General features: G+C 45.4%; 2 protein-coding genes across 9 annotated transcripts in view; one reads left to right on the top strand and one right to left on the bottom strand.

The window, feature by feature from the left end:
- Window positions 1-7,272, bottom strand: part of USP45 (ubiquitin specific peptidase 45) — a gene marked incomplete at its 3' end in the record, with an annotated part of 54,810 nt that extends 47,538 nt beyond the window's left edge. For 5 of the 8 annotated variants that reach the window (XR_014227579.1, XR_014227580.1, XM_082306011.1 and 2 more), the window contains exon 1: window positions 7,185-7,272. Of the gene's footprint in view, window positions 1-6,657; window positions 6,777-7,184 lie in introns of those variants that run through there. The other 3 variants (XM_082306014.1, XM_082306013.1, XM_082306012.1) reach the window with 2 other exon arrangements.
- Window positions 7,273-10,677: 3,405 nt separating this feature from the next.
- Window positions 10,678-13,216, top strand: TSTD1 (thiosulfate sulfurtransferase like domain containing 1). The gene is made up of 4 exons (XM_082305669.1): window positions 10,678-10,769; window positions 10,952-11,122; window positions 11,340-11,499; window positions 12,829-13,216. The coding sequence occupies exons 1-4, from the start codon at window positions 10,685-10,687 to the stop codon at window positions 12,890-12,892; spliced, it is 480 nt and encodes a 159-aa protein (XP_082161795.1). The 5' UTR covers window positions 10,678-10,684; the 3' UTR covers window positions 12,893-13,216.
- Window positions 13,217-16,232: the final 3,016 nt, after the last annotated feature.

Genomic DNA, 16,232 nt, shown 5'->3' with positions numbered 1-16,232 from the left:
AGAACAGTCATCAGTATCGATACTAGAGCACCACCACCACTGGTATCTGAACAACCTCACTAAAGCAAGGCAGGCAACCCATACCTCAGAGCTCCTGTTCCAGGTTCCTATAGATCTGGACAGATATCTCTGCATCTGCCACGCATACTGTTAGTGCTGGAGGTTTTCTGCATGAACGTATCAATTAGAGATTTACTTTGGACAAGTCAAATTTCTGTAGTGTACGAAAAAAAGCTTTACTCTCTGCTTCCTTGCATCAACGGCTTCATGTTTCTTCAACCTTTGAAAATGCACTTCATTTTTTTCAGAATACTACATTTAGATAGCAATCAGTTTATACCCCGGCCTTCTTGAATTATAGATTCCAAAATTTCCTGTACTTAAGGGCATAAAGCTTCAAATGCTTAAACATGCAAGTGAACAATGCCACTGAATTAATCTTTGCTGATTTTCTAGGTTCGCACTTCATTCATACGGTAAGAAAGATCTAAATATTCCAGCTCTTGACTATTTATATTCAACAAATTTTAGCTTGCCTAATGTACATCAACAGCCACACATCACAGCATCCCTAGAAGAGGAAAAGGTGCTTCAGACCCAAACAACTTCAACTCTGTATTTCTGCTTTGGCATCTTATATATATCCAAGGTTCATGTGAAACTACCCATCGCCACTTGTCGCACTGCCACTTAACTGAGCACAAGATTCATTGAGACATTCATGAAACAGTAAGGCCAACACAGCTACTGTTAGAAAACTCATGATTTTACACTAAATTATGTAAAGAGTCAATAGCAAAGACAGCAAAAATGTTCTCCCTAAAGGAACGTAGTTGTGTTTAGGTTATTCAACATTGACATAAATGATGTATGAGTTCATTTCAGCATAACAATTTTTATCTCTTTGGACAGATTATGTAAGACTGTCCAAACCACAGATTTCATCCACATGAAAGTCATGTTCATATCAGTACATTTTGAGAGTTCGGATAACTTCATGAAAGAACAATTATGGGCCCAACCGGCTGAAATGCAAGCAAGTCTTTACCACCTGTGAAATCCCGGGGCCCACAGGCCAGGTGATATGACCCAGATCGGGGCACGCACAGCCCACCGCTCAACCCACTCTCTAGGGTCCTTCAGGACACGTGGAAAAGACAGTGTCAGCTGGTACCCACAAGAACTGAAAACGTGGCATTTCTAGCCCGACGTAATCAACACGGCATTAGAAATGAACACTGGCATAAGAAGCCGGTGTTCACACTGCAGGTTTGGGAACCCACCGAGCAACCCGGAGACTTTTCAGTCTTCTTTCAGTAAGAGCAGGCAGAACAAAAGATAACATGGACCATTAGATTAATCAGTTTTCATGAACACACATATAGACAGGCTTCCATCAGACAATGTTTACTGACCTGTGAGCTCCTGGAAAAGCCACAGCATATCAAGGACCTAGCCAGCTGGGATTTGTGCCTCATTTTGAAAAGCATGTAAGTGGGCTAAAAGGGTGAGAGCAACAGACTACTCAGCAAGCATCTACAATGCCAGTAGCACAGTATATATGCAGTACTCTCTGCCCTTTTCCAGTATATTTGGGGACAGAAAACATTACAAGTAAAAGATTCCATTTAACAATTAAAAACATGATCAACATTTCAAAATGAAAATGTTTACGCCAGGAATTTGATTATTATATGTAATTGAGATAAACGAGGAAGAAACCTAAGGTGCTTGAGAAATTACTTCTCAAAAATACTTCAGTTTATGGGAAATAGAAGATTGAGATTTTATTGGAATGAAAACCCTGAACAAACATAGACCCAAGAAACCATAAAATAAAGATAAGAAAAAAGCAAGAGAGAAATTCTCTAAATGTCTGTTGACCATAGGCACAAGCCATTCAGGACAAGCAGGCAGAGGAGAAATTAACAACTTACACAAAATGAACTTGATACACTGAAGATGAAAAAACCGTGGCAATATTCCCGTGATTTGCCTCTTTCCAACCCATTCTCCTATTTTTTTAGTATGCTCAATGAGTAACTTGCGGCTACAGCCATCAACCGTAGAGTGTCCTAAAGGAGACAGACTCTCCCTCTTTCCCCATGCAGAAAGAAGTCTCCATGAATCCTTGCTTGGAAGTTTCTTTTTGTGATGGAAAAACAAACACGGCAAGTTTTTCATTTCATATACACAAAATCAAGTCACAGTGCAAATGATACTCGACTAATGAATCTGACAAAAAAACCCTAATTTTTGTGGTAGAAAAAGCTGAGTTCAGAGGGTATGTTAGCTCCACCCTGATCTCTATTTGGCACACAGTAAAAATTTTAAGTAGAAATGATGCAGTTTCATGGGGGGAAAAAAAAAAAACAGAAAAGAGCTACATCTCTTCCTTTTAAGCAATCATTTCATACAAAGCTAAGAACTAGTCCTTGCCAAACATGTTCAGATTCTTTGAGCTCAGCATACAAGAGTTTGAAATGTTGTCATCGCTTGCTATTCTCAGTCTACTTTTTACTTCTTAAAAGACTCCTAATGGCAGTCTGCCTACAAAAAGCTGATTAAGATCAAAAGCTCCTCATTACAACTGCTCGCTTCCACCTTTCTAGAAAGAACAAACCACTTCAAAAGCAGCAGAATGATCTGCCTATCTAATTTTAAAAGCATCAAATTTGACAAAGTGCCAAAAATCAACGCGTTAAAATTGCTAAGTTAAATCTAAGGTACGCCTAGATTATTTTAAATGTAAGGTATGCCTGAAATAGTCTATATTTAACAGCATTAATATTTCTATATTTAGAAATGTACCCTCTTCATAAAGTATATATTTAGAAACTAAAAAGAGCTGGATGCAGTTCCTAAAATAAATAATTGTTATTTTTTTAAATTTTGTATTTTAGTGGAACTCAGTAGAGCCAGGACCAATAAAAGATACAAGGCTAGTGTGAACTACAATTCACTTTTCTTTTGGAAAAGAAAAAACAAACAAACAAACAAAAAAGCCAAACAGGTCATTCCACTTCACAGCATCTTTATGCAAGAGAGGTGGAGAAGCAAACTACGTCTCCACTGTCTAGACTCCCCAAAACGTATTCCCGTCTTATCATCTTCCACTCCTTACTTAGAGGTTGAGTCTCTCTTCCTACAATGTCTACAGCTCACTTGCTACATTTTTAAATGTGCCACCTTAGTGAGTCTTCCCATGCTGTACCTTCGCTATGATGCTTATAAGAAACCTGAACCAGATCATCAGTGTGTTAGAGGAATAACCCGCCATACTGACTACTACCACATCACCGCTTCCATTCCATCTTCCGAGATCCACTTTCCCCTCCTCTTATAATCAGGGTGCCAGCTTTTTCAGGCAAGTGCCACATTTTTCTTCTTATCTGTATAATACCTATTACAACATTTTTCCTGATTCATGAATTACAGGAGGATTACACTTGCATTACTAGAATGCAAACAAGATATAAACTGTGTAATAACCATTAGCTTATCTAAGCATACTCACCCTATGAAATATAGCCAAATGAGTCTACAGACAGTCTCTAGGTACTATTCTGGATAGAGGTAAAACTCTCCCAGTAGGACTGGCCATTAACTGTGAAACCAGTATTGTTAATTATTCCATCAGTGAGCATCTGAATTCAAAGTAGCTGGGACAAATACATTTACTTCAACCCCTCAATTCATCTGAGGTATCCTAAATACCAACCATCTCACCACTTACAGTCAAACTCTCCAATTAAAATGATATGATTTTATGTTGCTAATAGAAAAAAAAATCTGCATCATACCAAAAAGGCATAGCACACTGAATACAGCATTTCAAAAATTATCACTTTCACATAACTTAACAGAACTGCCCAGCTGTCGACCGCAGCCTACCACCAAAGCAAGGGGCTGAGGAACAGCACAGATGTGCAGATTAAGTCCAAAGGCCAAGATGCTCTGTAGCCCATTTGTGAAGGGGCTTTAAGAGCTTCCACGTAACTGCAAGAGTACAAAAAGAAGAGCCTTGTACAGGTCAGTAATGCCAGATCCTTTGCAGAATTGCTACATGTTTTGATGTAAGCTGCAAGTTGATATATTTTGGACGTCTGTTCCGAGCGTTACCTGTGGCATTTTGGCTTGCTCGCCTCTAGATCAAATGTCACCCAATCAGAGCAAGAACCGCATCCATCACGGTTAGCAACCGGGCAGTGTCACCCATCAGCGGGCCAAGAAGCTCAGCGCTCTGACAGCCACCGAAACCTTTGCGGCAAACAAGCCCCTGCTGCCTGCTAGAGCAGTAAAAGGACCAGAACTGCTGACTGGTAGTGGCAGCAACACTTCTTCCCCTGGAAAATGTCATCGGAAATTCTGAAAGTGTCATCTCCAAGATTTCCTAGCCCAAAGGCACATCACACATCCTACACCGTCACTGGAGCACAAACGCCAATCCTGACATTATATTACAGTCCTAAAAGGGTTGAGACACTGATGTACTTTTTGTGCTAGGGGTAAGACGGAGCCTTCAGACCACTAGATAGAACTTTGCAAGTGACAGTAAAAATCCCATAGCATTTCTCACTTTTATTAATCCTTTTTATCCAGCCGGCCATGCTAAACATGGTCTGTCAATGTTCATGTTTGCATCCTACACAATCTCCCGCAGATTTCCTAGTGAAACCTGCCTGCCACAGAAAAATTACTCCTAAGGATTAACGGAAACCAGATGTGTCCAGAAACAAGAATGAAAAGACTCTGTAACTGGGTTTATGACTAAAGTAAATAAAAGGATTGAGTGGCAAAAGGAGAAGTATTTTGATTACATATTTTTGGTAGTATCTTATAGCAAATGCTTTGCTAGTGTCTTATGGAAAATTTCAGGGATCCCTGTCAATATCCAAACTCATAAAGCAAACTGTAACTGTTCCTTATGCTCTCTATCCCACCTTAAATGTATTTAAAAAACATATGAACGTACCAAGAGGAAAAAACATCTGGGTGGATGGTCTAACATGGGTTTTCCTACACGTTCATGGATATCCTTTAAAAAGCAAAACACCTAAGTACCATAAAAAGAGCCATGGCTTATAACTAATGGCGTTGGCCTGCAAGTGAACACTTTGTATGTGAAAAGGCAGTCAGATGACAGAGCTAACAGACTATGCACTGGTGTGATATGAACACTGATGTAAACAGTCCCATCATCACAGAAAACGTGAGGGCGTAGCAACTGAAACAGCTGGAGAACTACCAGTGAACTCACAGTATCTTGGCAGGATAACCCTGTGGACAAAAACTGGGAAAAAAGTGGTTCAAGATGTCATAAGAGAAAATAAAGGGCAACATGAGCAAAGGATGAACCTTTGGAGAAACACTAATTCTGTGAAACCTCAAAAAAAAAGACAGAAGAAATAGTAAAGTAATAGCAAGTAATGAAAAGGAACTGTGGTTGCAGCACAGTGTGCGAGATAGCAGACTGAAGCCCACACAAGATAACATGTTAAGCTGAGACTCACGCTGTACCCCTGCCTAAAGGGCTGAGTCGGAGCAGATGAAGGAAGACAACGGCTATGCATAACTTTCCATCTGCTCTGGAAGGGTGTTGTGGGAGTCAGCTAATTAATGGGGGTAAAACAGATAAAACCATAAATGACTACCGAAGACTAGTTTGAGCTCTTTGAAAGTCAAAGTCTTGCTGCCGAGAGCAAAAAATTTCATTCCATTTTCTTCCTCCACACAAACTGCCCCAGTTTGTTTTGATGACACGTCTAAAGTGGAACAACTTGTCCTTGATCTACGATTGATGCTCACAGCAGGACCCGTGAGACGCTAGCTGCATTTCTGCAAATTTCACAGAAACAAAACTACAGAGCACCAGTTCTTCAATATTTCATGAAGAAATCTGACAAAATGTTAACAACCGTAGTAAACTGCAAAGCGATTTCACAAAGGCATATTCCGTTATCAGTCTGGCACACGTTCATGCCACTATTATGCTTCCATTTAAAAAGCTGGAAAATGAGAGCGGAAAGAATCCTTTAAGCATGACTCTGCTTTATACGCTTGTATGAGAGGATTATTTAATGGAATTGGGAAATACTTGTAGGTAAAGACAACACGCAACAAGAATACAGTGCCACACCTGGAGTTACTGCCATCCGCCTCTACGTTCTTGACGTCTTACTTTATTCTTGTGCATCTGCGTTTAATATGCCGTCATGCGTATCCTGTTTAACCGTGTGAGTAGCAAGAGCAGGACGAAGTCCTAAGCTAAAGGCCATCAACAGTAAGAGGCCGAATGAGGTTCTAAAAAAATTCCAGGAATCAGGGAATCAAAACATTAACTCAAGCACAACGTGCAGAGTTGCAGTTATGGGTCCAAAATACCACGTCTACGATTACCTGAGAGGCTGTCGCCTCATCACCGGCCAGGCAGCCGCGGCAGCGGGCCGGCGGGGGCACCAGCAGGCCGCCACAGGCCGCCCCGTCAGAGCGGGGCAGAAATAACCGCCCCGGCCTCCCGGCACAGAGCCGTAAGACCATTTTATAACTGCGCTCGCTTGCTAACTTGCCTAATGCAAAGCGAACGGAGCTTACGTTTAAACCCGACCACCGGCGATGCTACCGACTCTCTCCAATTTAACAGACCGAGAAACTTACTGCAGGTCACGGAGACGGCCCGGTGCTGCTGTCTCCATGTCACGGTAGGGTTCACCTACTTTAGACCGAGAGCGGACGCTCGGCACCAGCAGCTCGCCGCCGGCGACCCAAAGCGAGCCCACACGAGCCCTCCTCGGCTGAACACCGGTTCGCACCGTGGCGGGAGAGGCGCCGGCCGGGGCTGCCCCGGGCGCCCCCGGCAGCGGGGAGGGCGGCCCGCCCGGCCCGGGCCCACGGCGGGGCACTGCCCCCCCCCCAGCCCGCCACAAACGCCCCACCCGGCCGCACCTGCGCGGCGCCCCCCGGGACGCGGCTCCGCAGGCCGCGGGCCCGGCCACCGCCATGGCGGGGCGGATCGGCCCGGTCCGGCCCGGCCGGGCCCGGCCCTGCAGCCGAGGCCGCCGCCGCGCGTCGGCGCCGAGGCTCCGCCGTCCCCCGGCTCCACAGGAGGAGCCCGCCGCGGCCACGGCGCCCCCGAGCTGGGCCGGCGGCCTCCCCCCTCCCCGCCCCGAGCGCCCCGCACTCACGGAGCGGCGGGCGGCAGGCAGGCGAGCGCGGCGGCAGGAAGCGGCGGAGGAAGCTGGGCCGCAGCCAAGGCTGCGCCGCTCCGCTCCGCTCCGCCCGGCGCGGCCCGCCCCCGGCCTCGCCGCGCCGCTCCCCGCCCCAGCCTCAGCCCGGACGGCTCCCCGCGGGCCCCGGGGCGGCTGCCCCCGGCGCCGTACGAGCTGGCAAGGAGGGGGCGGCCGGGGGCGGGCGGCGTGGCGGGCGGGTGGTGCCGGTTCGGGGGCAGGATGCGGCTGCCGGGTGGGAAGGGAAGCGGGGCCGCCCGCGGCTGCCGGCTGGGCGGGAGCGTACCCGGGCCCGCTGAGAGGCAACAGGTAGCGGCAGGGCTGGCTGCGGGGCGCCTCGGAAGCGAAAGGCAAAGAAGGGGAGGGGGTGGAAAGGAAGGGGGACGTGATGGGCTTACCTCCGCGTCTGAATTTGGGGGGGTCTTGCTGAAAGGCCTGGAGCTACCGCGCTGGACTTGTGCACGTGGGGAGCGAGCTAACCGGTTTGCCTGCCTGCAGGGCTGTGGGTGGTCGTACCCGCAGGCCATGCAGAAGGGTCTGGGCCCTGGGTAGATTGTCAAGGCAGCCACCGTGGGAGGGACTGGAGGGAGATCAGAGCCAAAGGCCGCATCCCGGATGAGGGACAGGCAGAGTAAAGGGTGTCTGGTACTCGAGGGAAGGGCTAGTAGAAACCGGGATTGCGATTAAACTCAGCGTGTGACTAGGGGCTTTATTTGGTCAGAAGGCGAATCTGAATTAAGGACTGAGAGGTAGTAGTTTTATTGGAATAAGATTATCCAGTGATAAGGCATAGAGGAAAAAGGGGGAAGGTGTGAAGTTGCTGTGGCACCCCTCAGAAACCGAGGATGGAGACCCTGTAGTGGATCTGCTGACAAACGGGCTGAAGGAGTGGTTAGAGAAGCATGTAGAAGTCATGGGGCCAAGCAAAGACAAGATGTCAAGAAGAGTGTTGTTGAAAGAGGTTGACAGATTAAGCGGGATTTGATTTAGGAGGGAGGAATTCTCTAGGCACTTCAGTGACGGTGGTGGCAACTGAGCACAAAGATCTGCGGGCAGACTGCAGACCGTGTAACAGGGGAGCCCCAGACGTGGGTTGTGAACACCGCGTTCACAGGGTCTCTATGGGAAAGGGAGAAGGAATATGGGACAATAATCCGAAACAAACTGGATCGAGAAGCGAGTCCTTCCTCCTCCACACAGCAGAGATTAGAGAATTATTGCACTGCAAGAGCAATAACTAGATTAAAAGGCTAAAGAGAAGGAAGGAAAAGTGAGCATGTGTGAAAGGGGGATAGTGTGATGTGAAGGGGAATACGTTCATTTAGCACAGGAGAGGAGAACAGAAATACCTGGAAGAGGTAGAACCTCAGGGCACTGGCAGAAGGGAAAGGCAAGCAAAGGAGGTGGAAAAGATGAGGTGAGACAATGTTTCCCAAAGGACATGGTTTGAATTCTGTGCAGAGAGTGAGGACAGCAGGCTTTATGCATAGACTCCCGTTGTGTTGGGAAAAATGGGATATAAATTAGAGTTGCATGTTAGGAAAACAGATTTGTCACAGACATCAGCCAGGTCCCCAGCTTTCCTCCAGAAGCACTCAACAACGCAAAAGCAGAGCTGAAGAAAGCCAATGTTGAGATTGAATCATGTCTGGGGTTTAGTAATGAGAGAAAATGAAGGGTCAAGGGCAAAGAAGAAAGAAACACAAAGAACATCAGCAGTCAGAGGAGTGAAAGAAAGAAGAGAGAAAGCAGAGAGGAAAGGCCAAAAGGAAATAGTAAAGCATGGTGAAGAATACTATGGGAAGGCTGAAAAGTTTGTGGGGAAAAAAAAACCAGATGGTAATCAGAAAAGAAGATGCAGTAACAAATCAGAAAGGCAGTAAGACTTGATGAAAGCCTAGATCTGTGAACCACTTCTTCGATCAACAAAGGCTTTAGTCAAATGAGAAGATGAGGATAAAGAATGTGCAAGGGTGAAGGCAGCTGGGTAATCAGCTGGGAAGTGACGCCACTGAGGATGAGTGTGGGAGGCTGGGCAGAAATGGAGAGAGAAAAGAAGTAGAGGTGAAGAAAGGTGATGAGGAGGGGTTGAGTGAGTGCTGGATGACAGCACCACGAAGGCAAGAGGAGAATTCAACATGCTGCTTCCCACCCTTTCGCTGACCAGGGGAGTTTGCCTACCTTGATCTCCTCCGACTTCAAACTCTCAGTCTTTCACACGGTGGCTAGTGGATCATTGCTATTTATGCAAGCAAGCTAGTGTGTGCTCTCTTTGTGTGTATGTATGTATGATCCAGGGTCAAATTAAAACCATTAATTAATTTATAAAAATGCAACTTCATGTGAATATGCATTTCATACGACAAGTATCCTGACGCTCCACATTGCATGCTTTATGGTCCTTATAGCGATATGTGCAATAAATGGAGAGTAACTGCGGTCGCTATTTTACTGTAGATAAAATATACAGTAAATTATACTTCAAAAGGGAATTTATAGAAGTAGTGTATTCTACGCATACTTTGTTGAAAATGGAAAATGCATCAGACTGACTCATATATAGATATACTGCTTCAAAGAGACAATTTGCAAATGCCTGTCAAGGAGGCCATATGGAGAGGCTGGCAGAAGGGCAGCTAGTGAACCAGTTATATGTGCCAGGTTCAATTTGTCACACTTTACAGTACAAAGAAATATTTTGTTCTCGTTTTGAGAAGGAAAACTCTCATGAGTAAAGATTCAATAACATACTCCTTGACATGCATCTTTCACAAACGGAAAAGATCCAGCGCGCCTGCCTTTAAAGACTGGAACCGCTGGTACGTAATATATCTACAAAGGTATGTGGTAAATACGGAGTGCTGATTTAAAACGTGTTGAACAGAGGGTCCCTCATTTCTCCACTTAAGACATGTCTTGGCCATCAGTCCTTGGGGCTGGAAGACTGACCGCTTGGAAAACGAAAGCGTATGGGAAGTAGGGATGCGGTTATTACCCTTGGACCACAGCTCCCGGGGCTGCAAGGGGACGGTGGCAAGGGTGAGAGTGGTGCAGGCCAGTGCTAAAATCAGCCGCCCACGGCTTGGCCGCCCGGGCCGCTCGGGTTCGTACAGCCCTGGCGAAACCCGGGCCTTCCCCGACGCAGGGGGATGCCCTCGCCGGCCACGCGCGATGCCGAGACGTGGATTCATCGCATGCGAGTGTGCCAATATTTTATCGACGCCGAGTCATAGATTGTCAGAAATCAGAGGGATTCACAAGGAAAGTTAAAAAAAAACAAACCAAACTGATGGTTTTTAACCCATCCTGGCTACCCCGGCGGTGCTTCCCGAGCCCCTGAGCGGGCCAAGGCCGGATCAGAGCCGCCGGGCCCCCGCCTCTGAGGAGAAGGCGGTGCCGCCCGGGGAGCCGTCTCCTCCCCCGCCGGCGGGGCGGCCGCCATCTTCGGAGGCGGGCTGATGGGGGCCGGCGGCTGGGGCTGGTGGCGGGCGGCGCGGGCCCTGCGGGCGGCGAGCGGCGGCCGGTGGCGGGCGGCAGCGCCCGGTGAGGCGGGGACGCGGGGGGCGGAGTGGCGGCTGGGCCTCTCGGAAGGCGGGCGGCGGGGTGAGGTTTGCCGGCGGCCGGGAGGAGCCCGGTGTGAATGTCTCCAGCGTTACTAGGGGCGATGGCCGGCCCCGAGAGGCCGGGGGCCTGCTCCGGGCTGACGGGCTGCGCCTCTCTGTCAGGTCCCGGGGCGGCGGGGGCCGCCGGCCGCAGCCTCTGCACCGGCGAGGCGCCGAGCCTTTCCTACCAAGAGCTCAAAGACTTGAAGAAGACCAACGTCCTCCACATAGACGTGCGGGAGAGGTGGGAGATCGACAGGTTTGGAAAGATCCCAGCGTCCATCAACATACCGCGTAAGTTGTTAACACGGCTAAGGCCGTGGGTGTTCCCCTGTGCTTGATGGTCGAGCCTGTGGACAAGTGGCAGTGACTGAGCAAAGGGGAGCTGTGCTAGGCACCTGCTAGTACGTTGTGAGGCTAAACTTTCCCTCTGGAGGAATTAGAAGCCTTACAGCGTAAGCCTGTCTGTGGATGGAGTATAAATGAGACCTTTTCTTTCTGTATTCCCCAGTGGGCGAATTAGTGGAAGCTCTACAAATGGACCCAACGGAGTTCAAGGAGCAGTACAATCAAAAGATGCCGTCCAAGTCAGACCCTGTGGTTTTCTCCTGTTTGGCAGGAAAAAGAAGTAAACAAGCGCTCGGTTTTGCCACGTCCTTGGGTTTCAGCAGGTATGACTTGTGTGTGTAAGGATGGGATTAATGCGCCTTCCCCCCCCGCAAAGCAGAACTCGTACTCAGCTTCTTGTGGGCAAGGGTAAAAATTTAAATGTGAAATATGAACGAAATGACTGGTATTTGAGTTAGACGCCTCCTCTTGTCTCCACTGTACTTTGAAAGACGCCGTTGGGTGTTCCAGCAAAGTAAGGTGTATTGCCCTGTGAAACAACCCCTCAGCAGCCCTGCGCATGTGCCGCAGGTGACGCAATCTGCTGCAAGACCGTGCTGCCACTGAAGGGTCCTTCTGCTGAGACCTTGCCTCCTTATACAGCTTCATGAGCACTAGTCCTGAGACGCAGGATGATTGGCAGGGTGGGGAACGGCTCACTTTGGTAGAAGTACAACCTTAGATTAAATAGTTTATGAAACCACACCCTTTGTTAAATTGCAGTTCTACCTGTACAGTTCACTGTTGACAAAGTAAACCTTCACTTTCAGCAAGGCATTGGATTGTTTGCCAGGAGTAAAGCAGCGAAGGCAATAGCTAAAAATACAAAGAGATTGATAGAGAGAAAGCAAAAGCAGCATTTTACTGGTAGAGTTGTTACACTCGTGCCAGAAGGTGCCTCGGTGGCTTGGCGACTGCAAGTAGAATTGTAAAAATTGTTTGTTTGCTCATGTTTTCGCTGAACTGCAATTCATGAACTGGAATATCTCTGCTAATTCTAGGCAAAAGTATGGAACCACATTCTTGTTTTATAAATATATTGTTTTAATAAGTGCAAAATATCCTCCATTACCTGTTTTTCATGCTGCCTAATTGAAGGAGTCAGTATTGTTTTGCATGGTGAGGTTTTGTTTTCCAGAGTTTAGTTTTGTGCAGGCTTATGTCAGATCTATAGAGCATGTAGGTTTGCAAGGAAGTAAAGATCAGTGTGCTGCGTTTATTTGATGACATCTGAAGTATTAGACGTAATACCATGTAAATCTCCCACCACAGTGAGTCGTTCTGTCTTTTTAAAAAAAAGAAGTGGCAAGCTGTTTCGTTGATCCAGCTGCTACTACTTGCTTGATGTTTGATCTCCAGCATTGTGTCATTTGGAAGAAAAGAGTTACAGAACACACTGCATGGAAGCAGGCAGTATTAGAGTACAAGGAATGTTGATCTGGCTCATTGAAGCTAGGTACAAGTGTATTTGATTGCAGAGAATTTCTGTGTGGGTTTTTTCCTCTGATTTTTGTTTGTTTGGTTGGTTTGCGTTGGGTTTTTTTGCCATGTCCTCTTAGATACCTTTTTCCAGGAGAGTCCTTCTTAACATTGTATCTTCTGCATATTTTCAGAGTTCAGCAATATTCTGGTGGCTTTGAGGACTGGGTAAAACATGAACCTCCAGAGAAAAAATGAAGATGACTACCCCACCCTTTGCCCCATTAGGCTTCAGGATGGTTTGTAGGTTTTAGCATTCAAACTACGTGCATTCCACTTCCAGAATACAGTCCGCTCCAGTTTTCTTGTGTAAATGGACATTCACCTTCAAATAGCCATGCATACCAACTGCTTGGTTTAAATTATATCTAAAGACTATGACATGAACAGAGGACGTTAAATTTGTTCAGCCTTTACTTTGGGGTATGTTTTTTGGTGAAAGTACGTGAAGAGAACCTAAGTGCTTATCATGTTTACTAAGATTTTTGTATGATGTAGTTTATGACTGTTTAAACTCATGATGATAGGACAAATAATAAAATTATCCTTTCCCAAATAACTGTGTTGGGTAGTTTGTTTAGAATAGTTAAACTGCAGATATTCTAATGGAATTGGGCTAACTGCCCTAAGCACAGATTTATTATACTTCATGTGTAGCTAGAGTTTTAAAATCGTTGCTGTGTTATCAAAGAGGACCAGTAGGGCACAAATTTTTAGGTTTGTACTATGTGATTGTAAGGCCAAAACTTCACTACTGGTCAAAAAACACAAAGGGAAACCAACCTGATACTAGAATACTTGCTGTTCAAAATGTTGTGTGATTCCTTATTTTAAATAAGTATATCAATTTTTATAGAGAGAGCTGCTTCTGAGCACACCATGCTATAGCATGCAGTCAACAGCTTCTGTTCCCTCAGCAGCTCAGTGTCAAGTGAGAACTTGCCTATATTTGAAGTTGTTACTACAGAGATGTAATTAATCATTTTAGGCTGGAAAATTCGAGGTGTCCAAGGAAGTTACTAAACTCCCTTCCTTCTTTTATGTGCATTAATTTGTGTGACTTAAACTTTAAAAAAACAAACTAACTGACCCATCCCATCCCCACCTATAAATTTGCGTAGTCATAATTTTAAGGATTTGTTTGTTTGTTTTAATGTTGTTAGCAGTTCAGGGGAACTAGCAAAGGTGAATCGCTTTGGCCTCTAGAAAATTTAAGTCCTAGCACAGAAATTCAGGACTCTGCAGGATGTCTGGAAAAAGAAATTAAAATTTCTGGTTCTGCTCTAATCAGTATTGCAGGCAACGTGCCCTTACCCTACAGCTCTTCCATTCTGACAATGCAGTCCTGCATGGTGAGAGGACCTAAAAAATATCCCCTCTCAAGTTTAGAGAACATTGAAGAAAAAGTAACTAATCTTACTAGGATTTTACTTCTAGTAAGCCCCCCAGTTTCTCTGCCGTCATTTTTTTCTAGAGCACTCCCATAGTTGGCGCAGCCAGCTGCGTTAGCTGCGCTGCCCTGACTGTGTATCTTACAAGGGTTTCTGTTCTTTCATCTTTGCTAATAATTAGAGACCCCATAGTGTAGCTGTCATGATAGTAATGAGTGCATTTTTCTTCAAAGTATCATTGACTTTTTAGCGGTCTTACTGCTATACTTTATTTCCAATCCATAAAAAAACCCCCGAAACAACTTAAGAACCAGAATTTAGACTAATTTTCAAAATACTGGTTTAGTTTAACTAATAAATTAATAGGAGTAAGATGAAATTAAAATGCCAGGATGAGTATGGGTGTTACCTTGTTGTGGTTAATTACTCTGCAATTCTCACTATCTTACTCTTGAAAGGTCTTTTTCAGACTGGATTGGGAGGAGTAACAGATGCCAACAGTTTTGTTGGATTTGGCCAAATCCTATGATCTATCATTTTTGCCTGTTTAACGTGACCTAGGCTGTCAGTTCCACAGCGCTGTGGGCACATGGTCAGAGGGGCAACTGAAGCCTGCTGTTGGCTGCGTTGCGTCAGGCCTCACCAGGACTAATGATGCTTTTTGATCTAGATCATTAAGGTCAGATGATTGTACAGAAAATTTGAGACACACTGAAAATATTTAGCTAAATGTGTAATTAATCATACCTAGCTGTATTGGCCAAGCCACCAAACTTCAGTATGCAGATGAGCAAAGCAAGGAGATCTGATCAACTAAACTTAGTCATGATTTAGTGGCCAATGCTTCCTTTTGTAGCTACATTAAAGTTTGTTGGGAACACCTGAAACTACATAGCCATAAAAAATAAACAGTTATATTGGGTCACACCAAGATCTGTCTAGCCCATTGTCTGCTGTGTCATTTTCAGCAACCAGTAATAAACGTCTGAGGAAGAGCATAAAACAGGACAAGTATGTAGTGATACAATCCCCAGATGATTCTTATTTACAACCCAGAGAGCTTTGATACCTCCTTCAGGCTTTGCATGTCTTGATACATTTGGGTATTTGTAGATTTTCAACGCAAACTCCCAGCAGTCACAGCGGGCTGCACGGGGTTTAACACCACCTTGTGAGAAGAAGTCTTTCCCTTTGTTGCTTCTCAACTTGCCGTGTGCTGTTTGCACTGGCTGCTCCTGCTGCTTCTGTCAGAAGTGATGAACAGTTGTCACCTCACGAGTCTTCACACCACTCATGATTCTTCTAGACATCTGCAATCTTTTCTGAGCTGAAGAGTTCTGGATTTTTTTTTTTTAATAGGAAAGCCACTGTATACCTCTTTTTCATTTTCAGTAGTTTTTGTTAGTCTTGGTAGATTTAGTTTTTATTAGTCCTGGTAGTTTTTCGCAAGGTGTTTCTCAAACTATTTGTAGCTTGTCAAAGCTGATGATCCTTTCTGTGTCGCCTTCTGTATCTTCCTTACATGGATAGAACTTTCTTTTCAAATGATGCTTTTTGAGTTAAATAACTTGTCTGATCCAGTTCAGTTTGCTTCCTTTTAGATTTTTCCTTAAGCCTTTTTGGCATAGATGGCCTGGGTTTGCTTTGACACTCCGCTGTCACCTGTGACCATATAATCTGTGAAAACTTTCTGCTACCTCTCTTTTAATGAGATACCTCATTTTTATCCATTTCTCTCCTTTGAAATGAAACAGAGTAAAGGTGATTTTTTTCTGTCTGGTTGGTGGCAACGCTGTTGAATTCACATTATGTTCCATTTCTTGTTGTTCCAATTTACACCTTTCTTCTTATAACTGTCATCACCGAATCCAGTTCCTTCGACTGCACTTTATTGCCTTTCACCGTTTATGCTGGAACCAGAGCTGGTAAAACTATCCTCACCTCCCCAGTAGAGAAATGACTTAAGATACTTCTATTTACCATCAAGAAGTGCCTGATATTTTAGCTCCGAGGTTTAGGTCACATAGGTAATTCACGTGTGAAGTAAAGCCTGCGAAGGCTCTTGAGCAGCAAGAAAACTTTTAATCACTCCAGCCAGAATTCTTCATTAATAGTGTGAAATCCCTAATTTCAAAACATTAGCTTTC

Source organism: Platalea leucorodia, assembly GCF_965183815.1.
Source record: "Platalea leucorodia genome assembly, chromosome: 3".
Lineage (NCBI taxonomy): Eukaryota > Metazoa > Chordata > Aves > Pelecaniformes > Threskiornithidae > Platalea > Platalea leucorodia.
The sequence above is the reverse complement of the archived record's forward strand: the minus strand, read 5'-3'. Positions and strand labels throughout refer to the sequence as shown.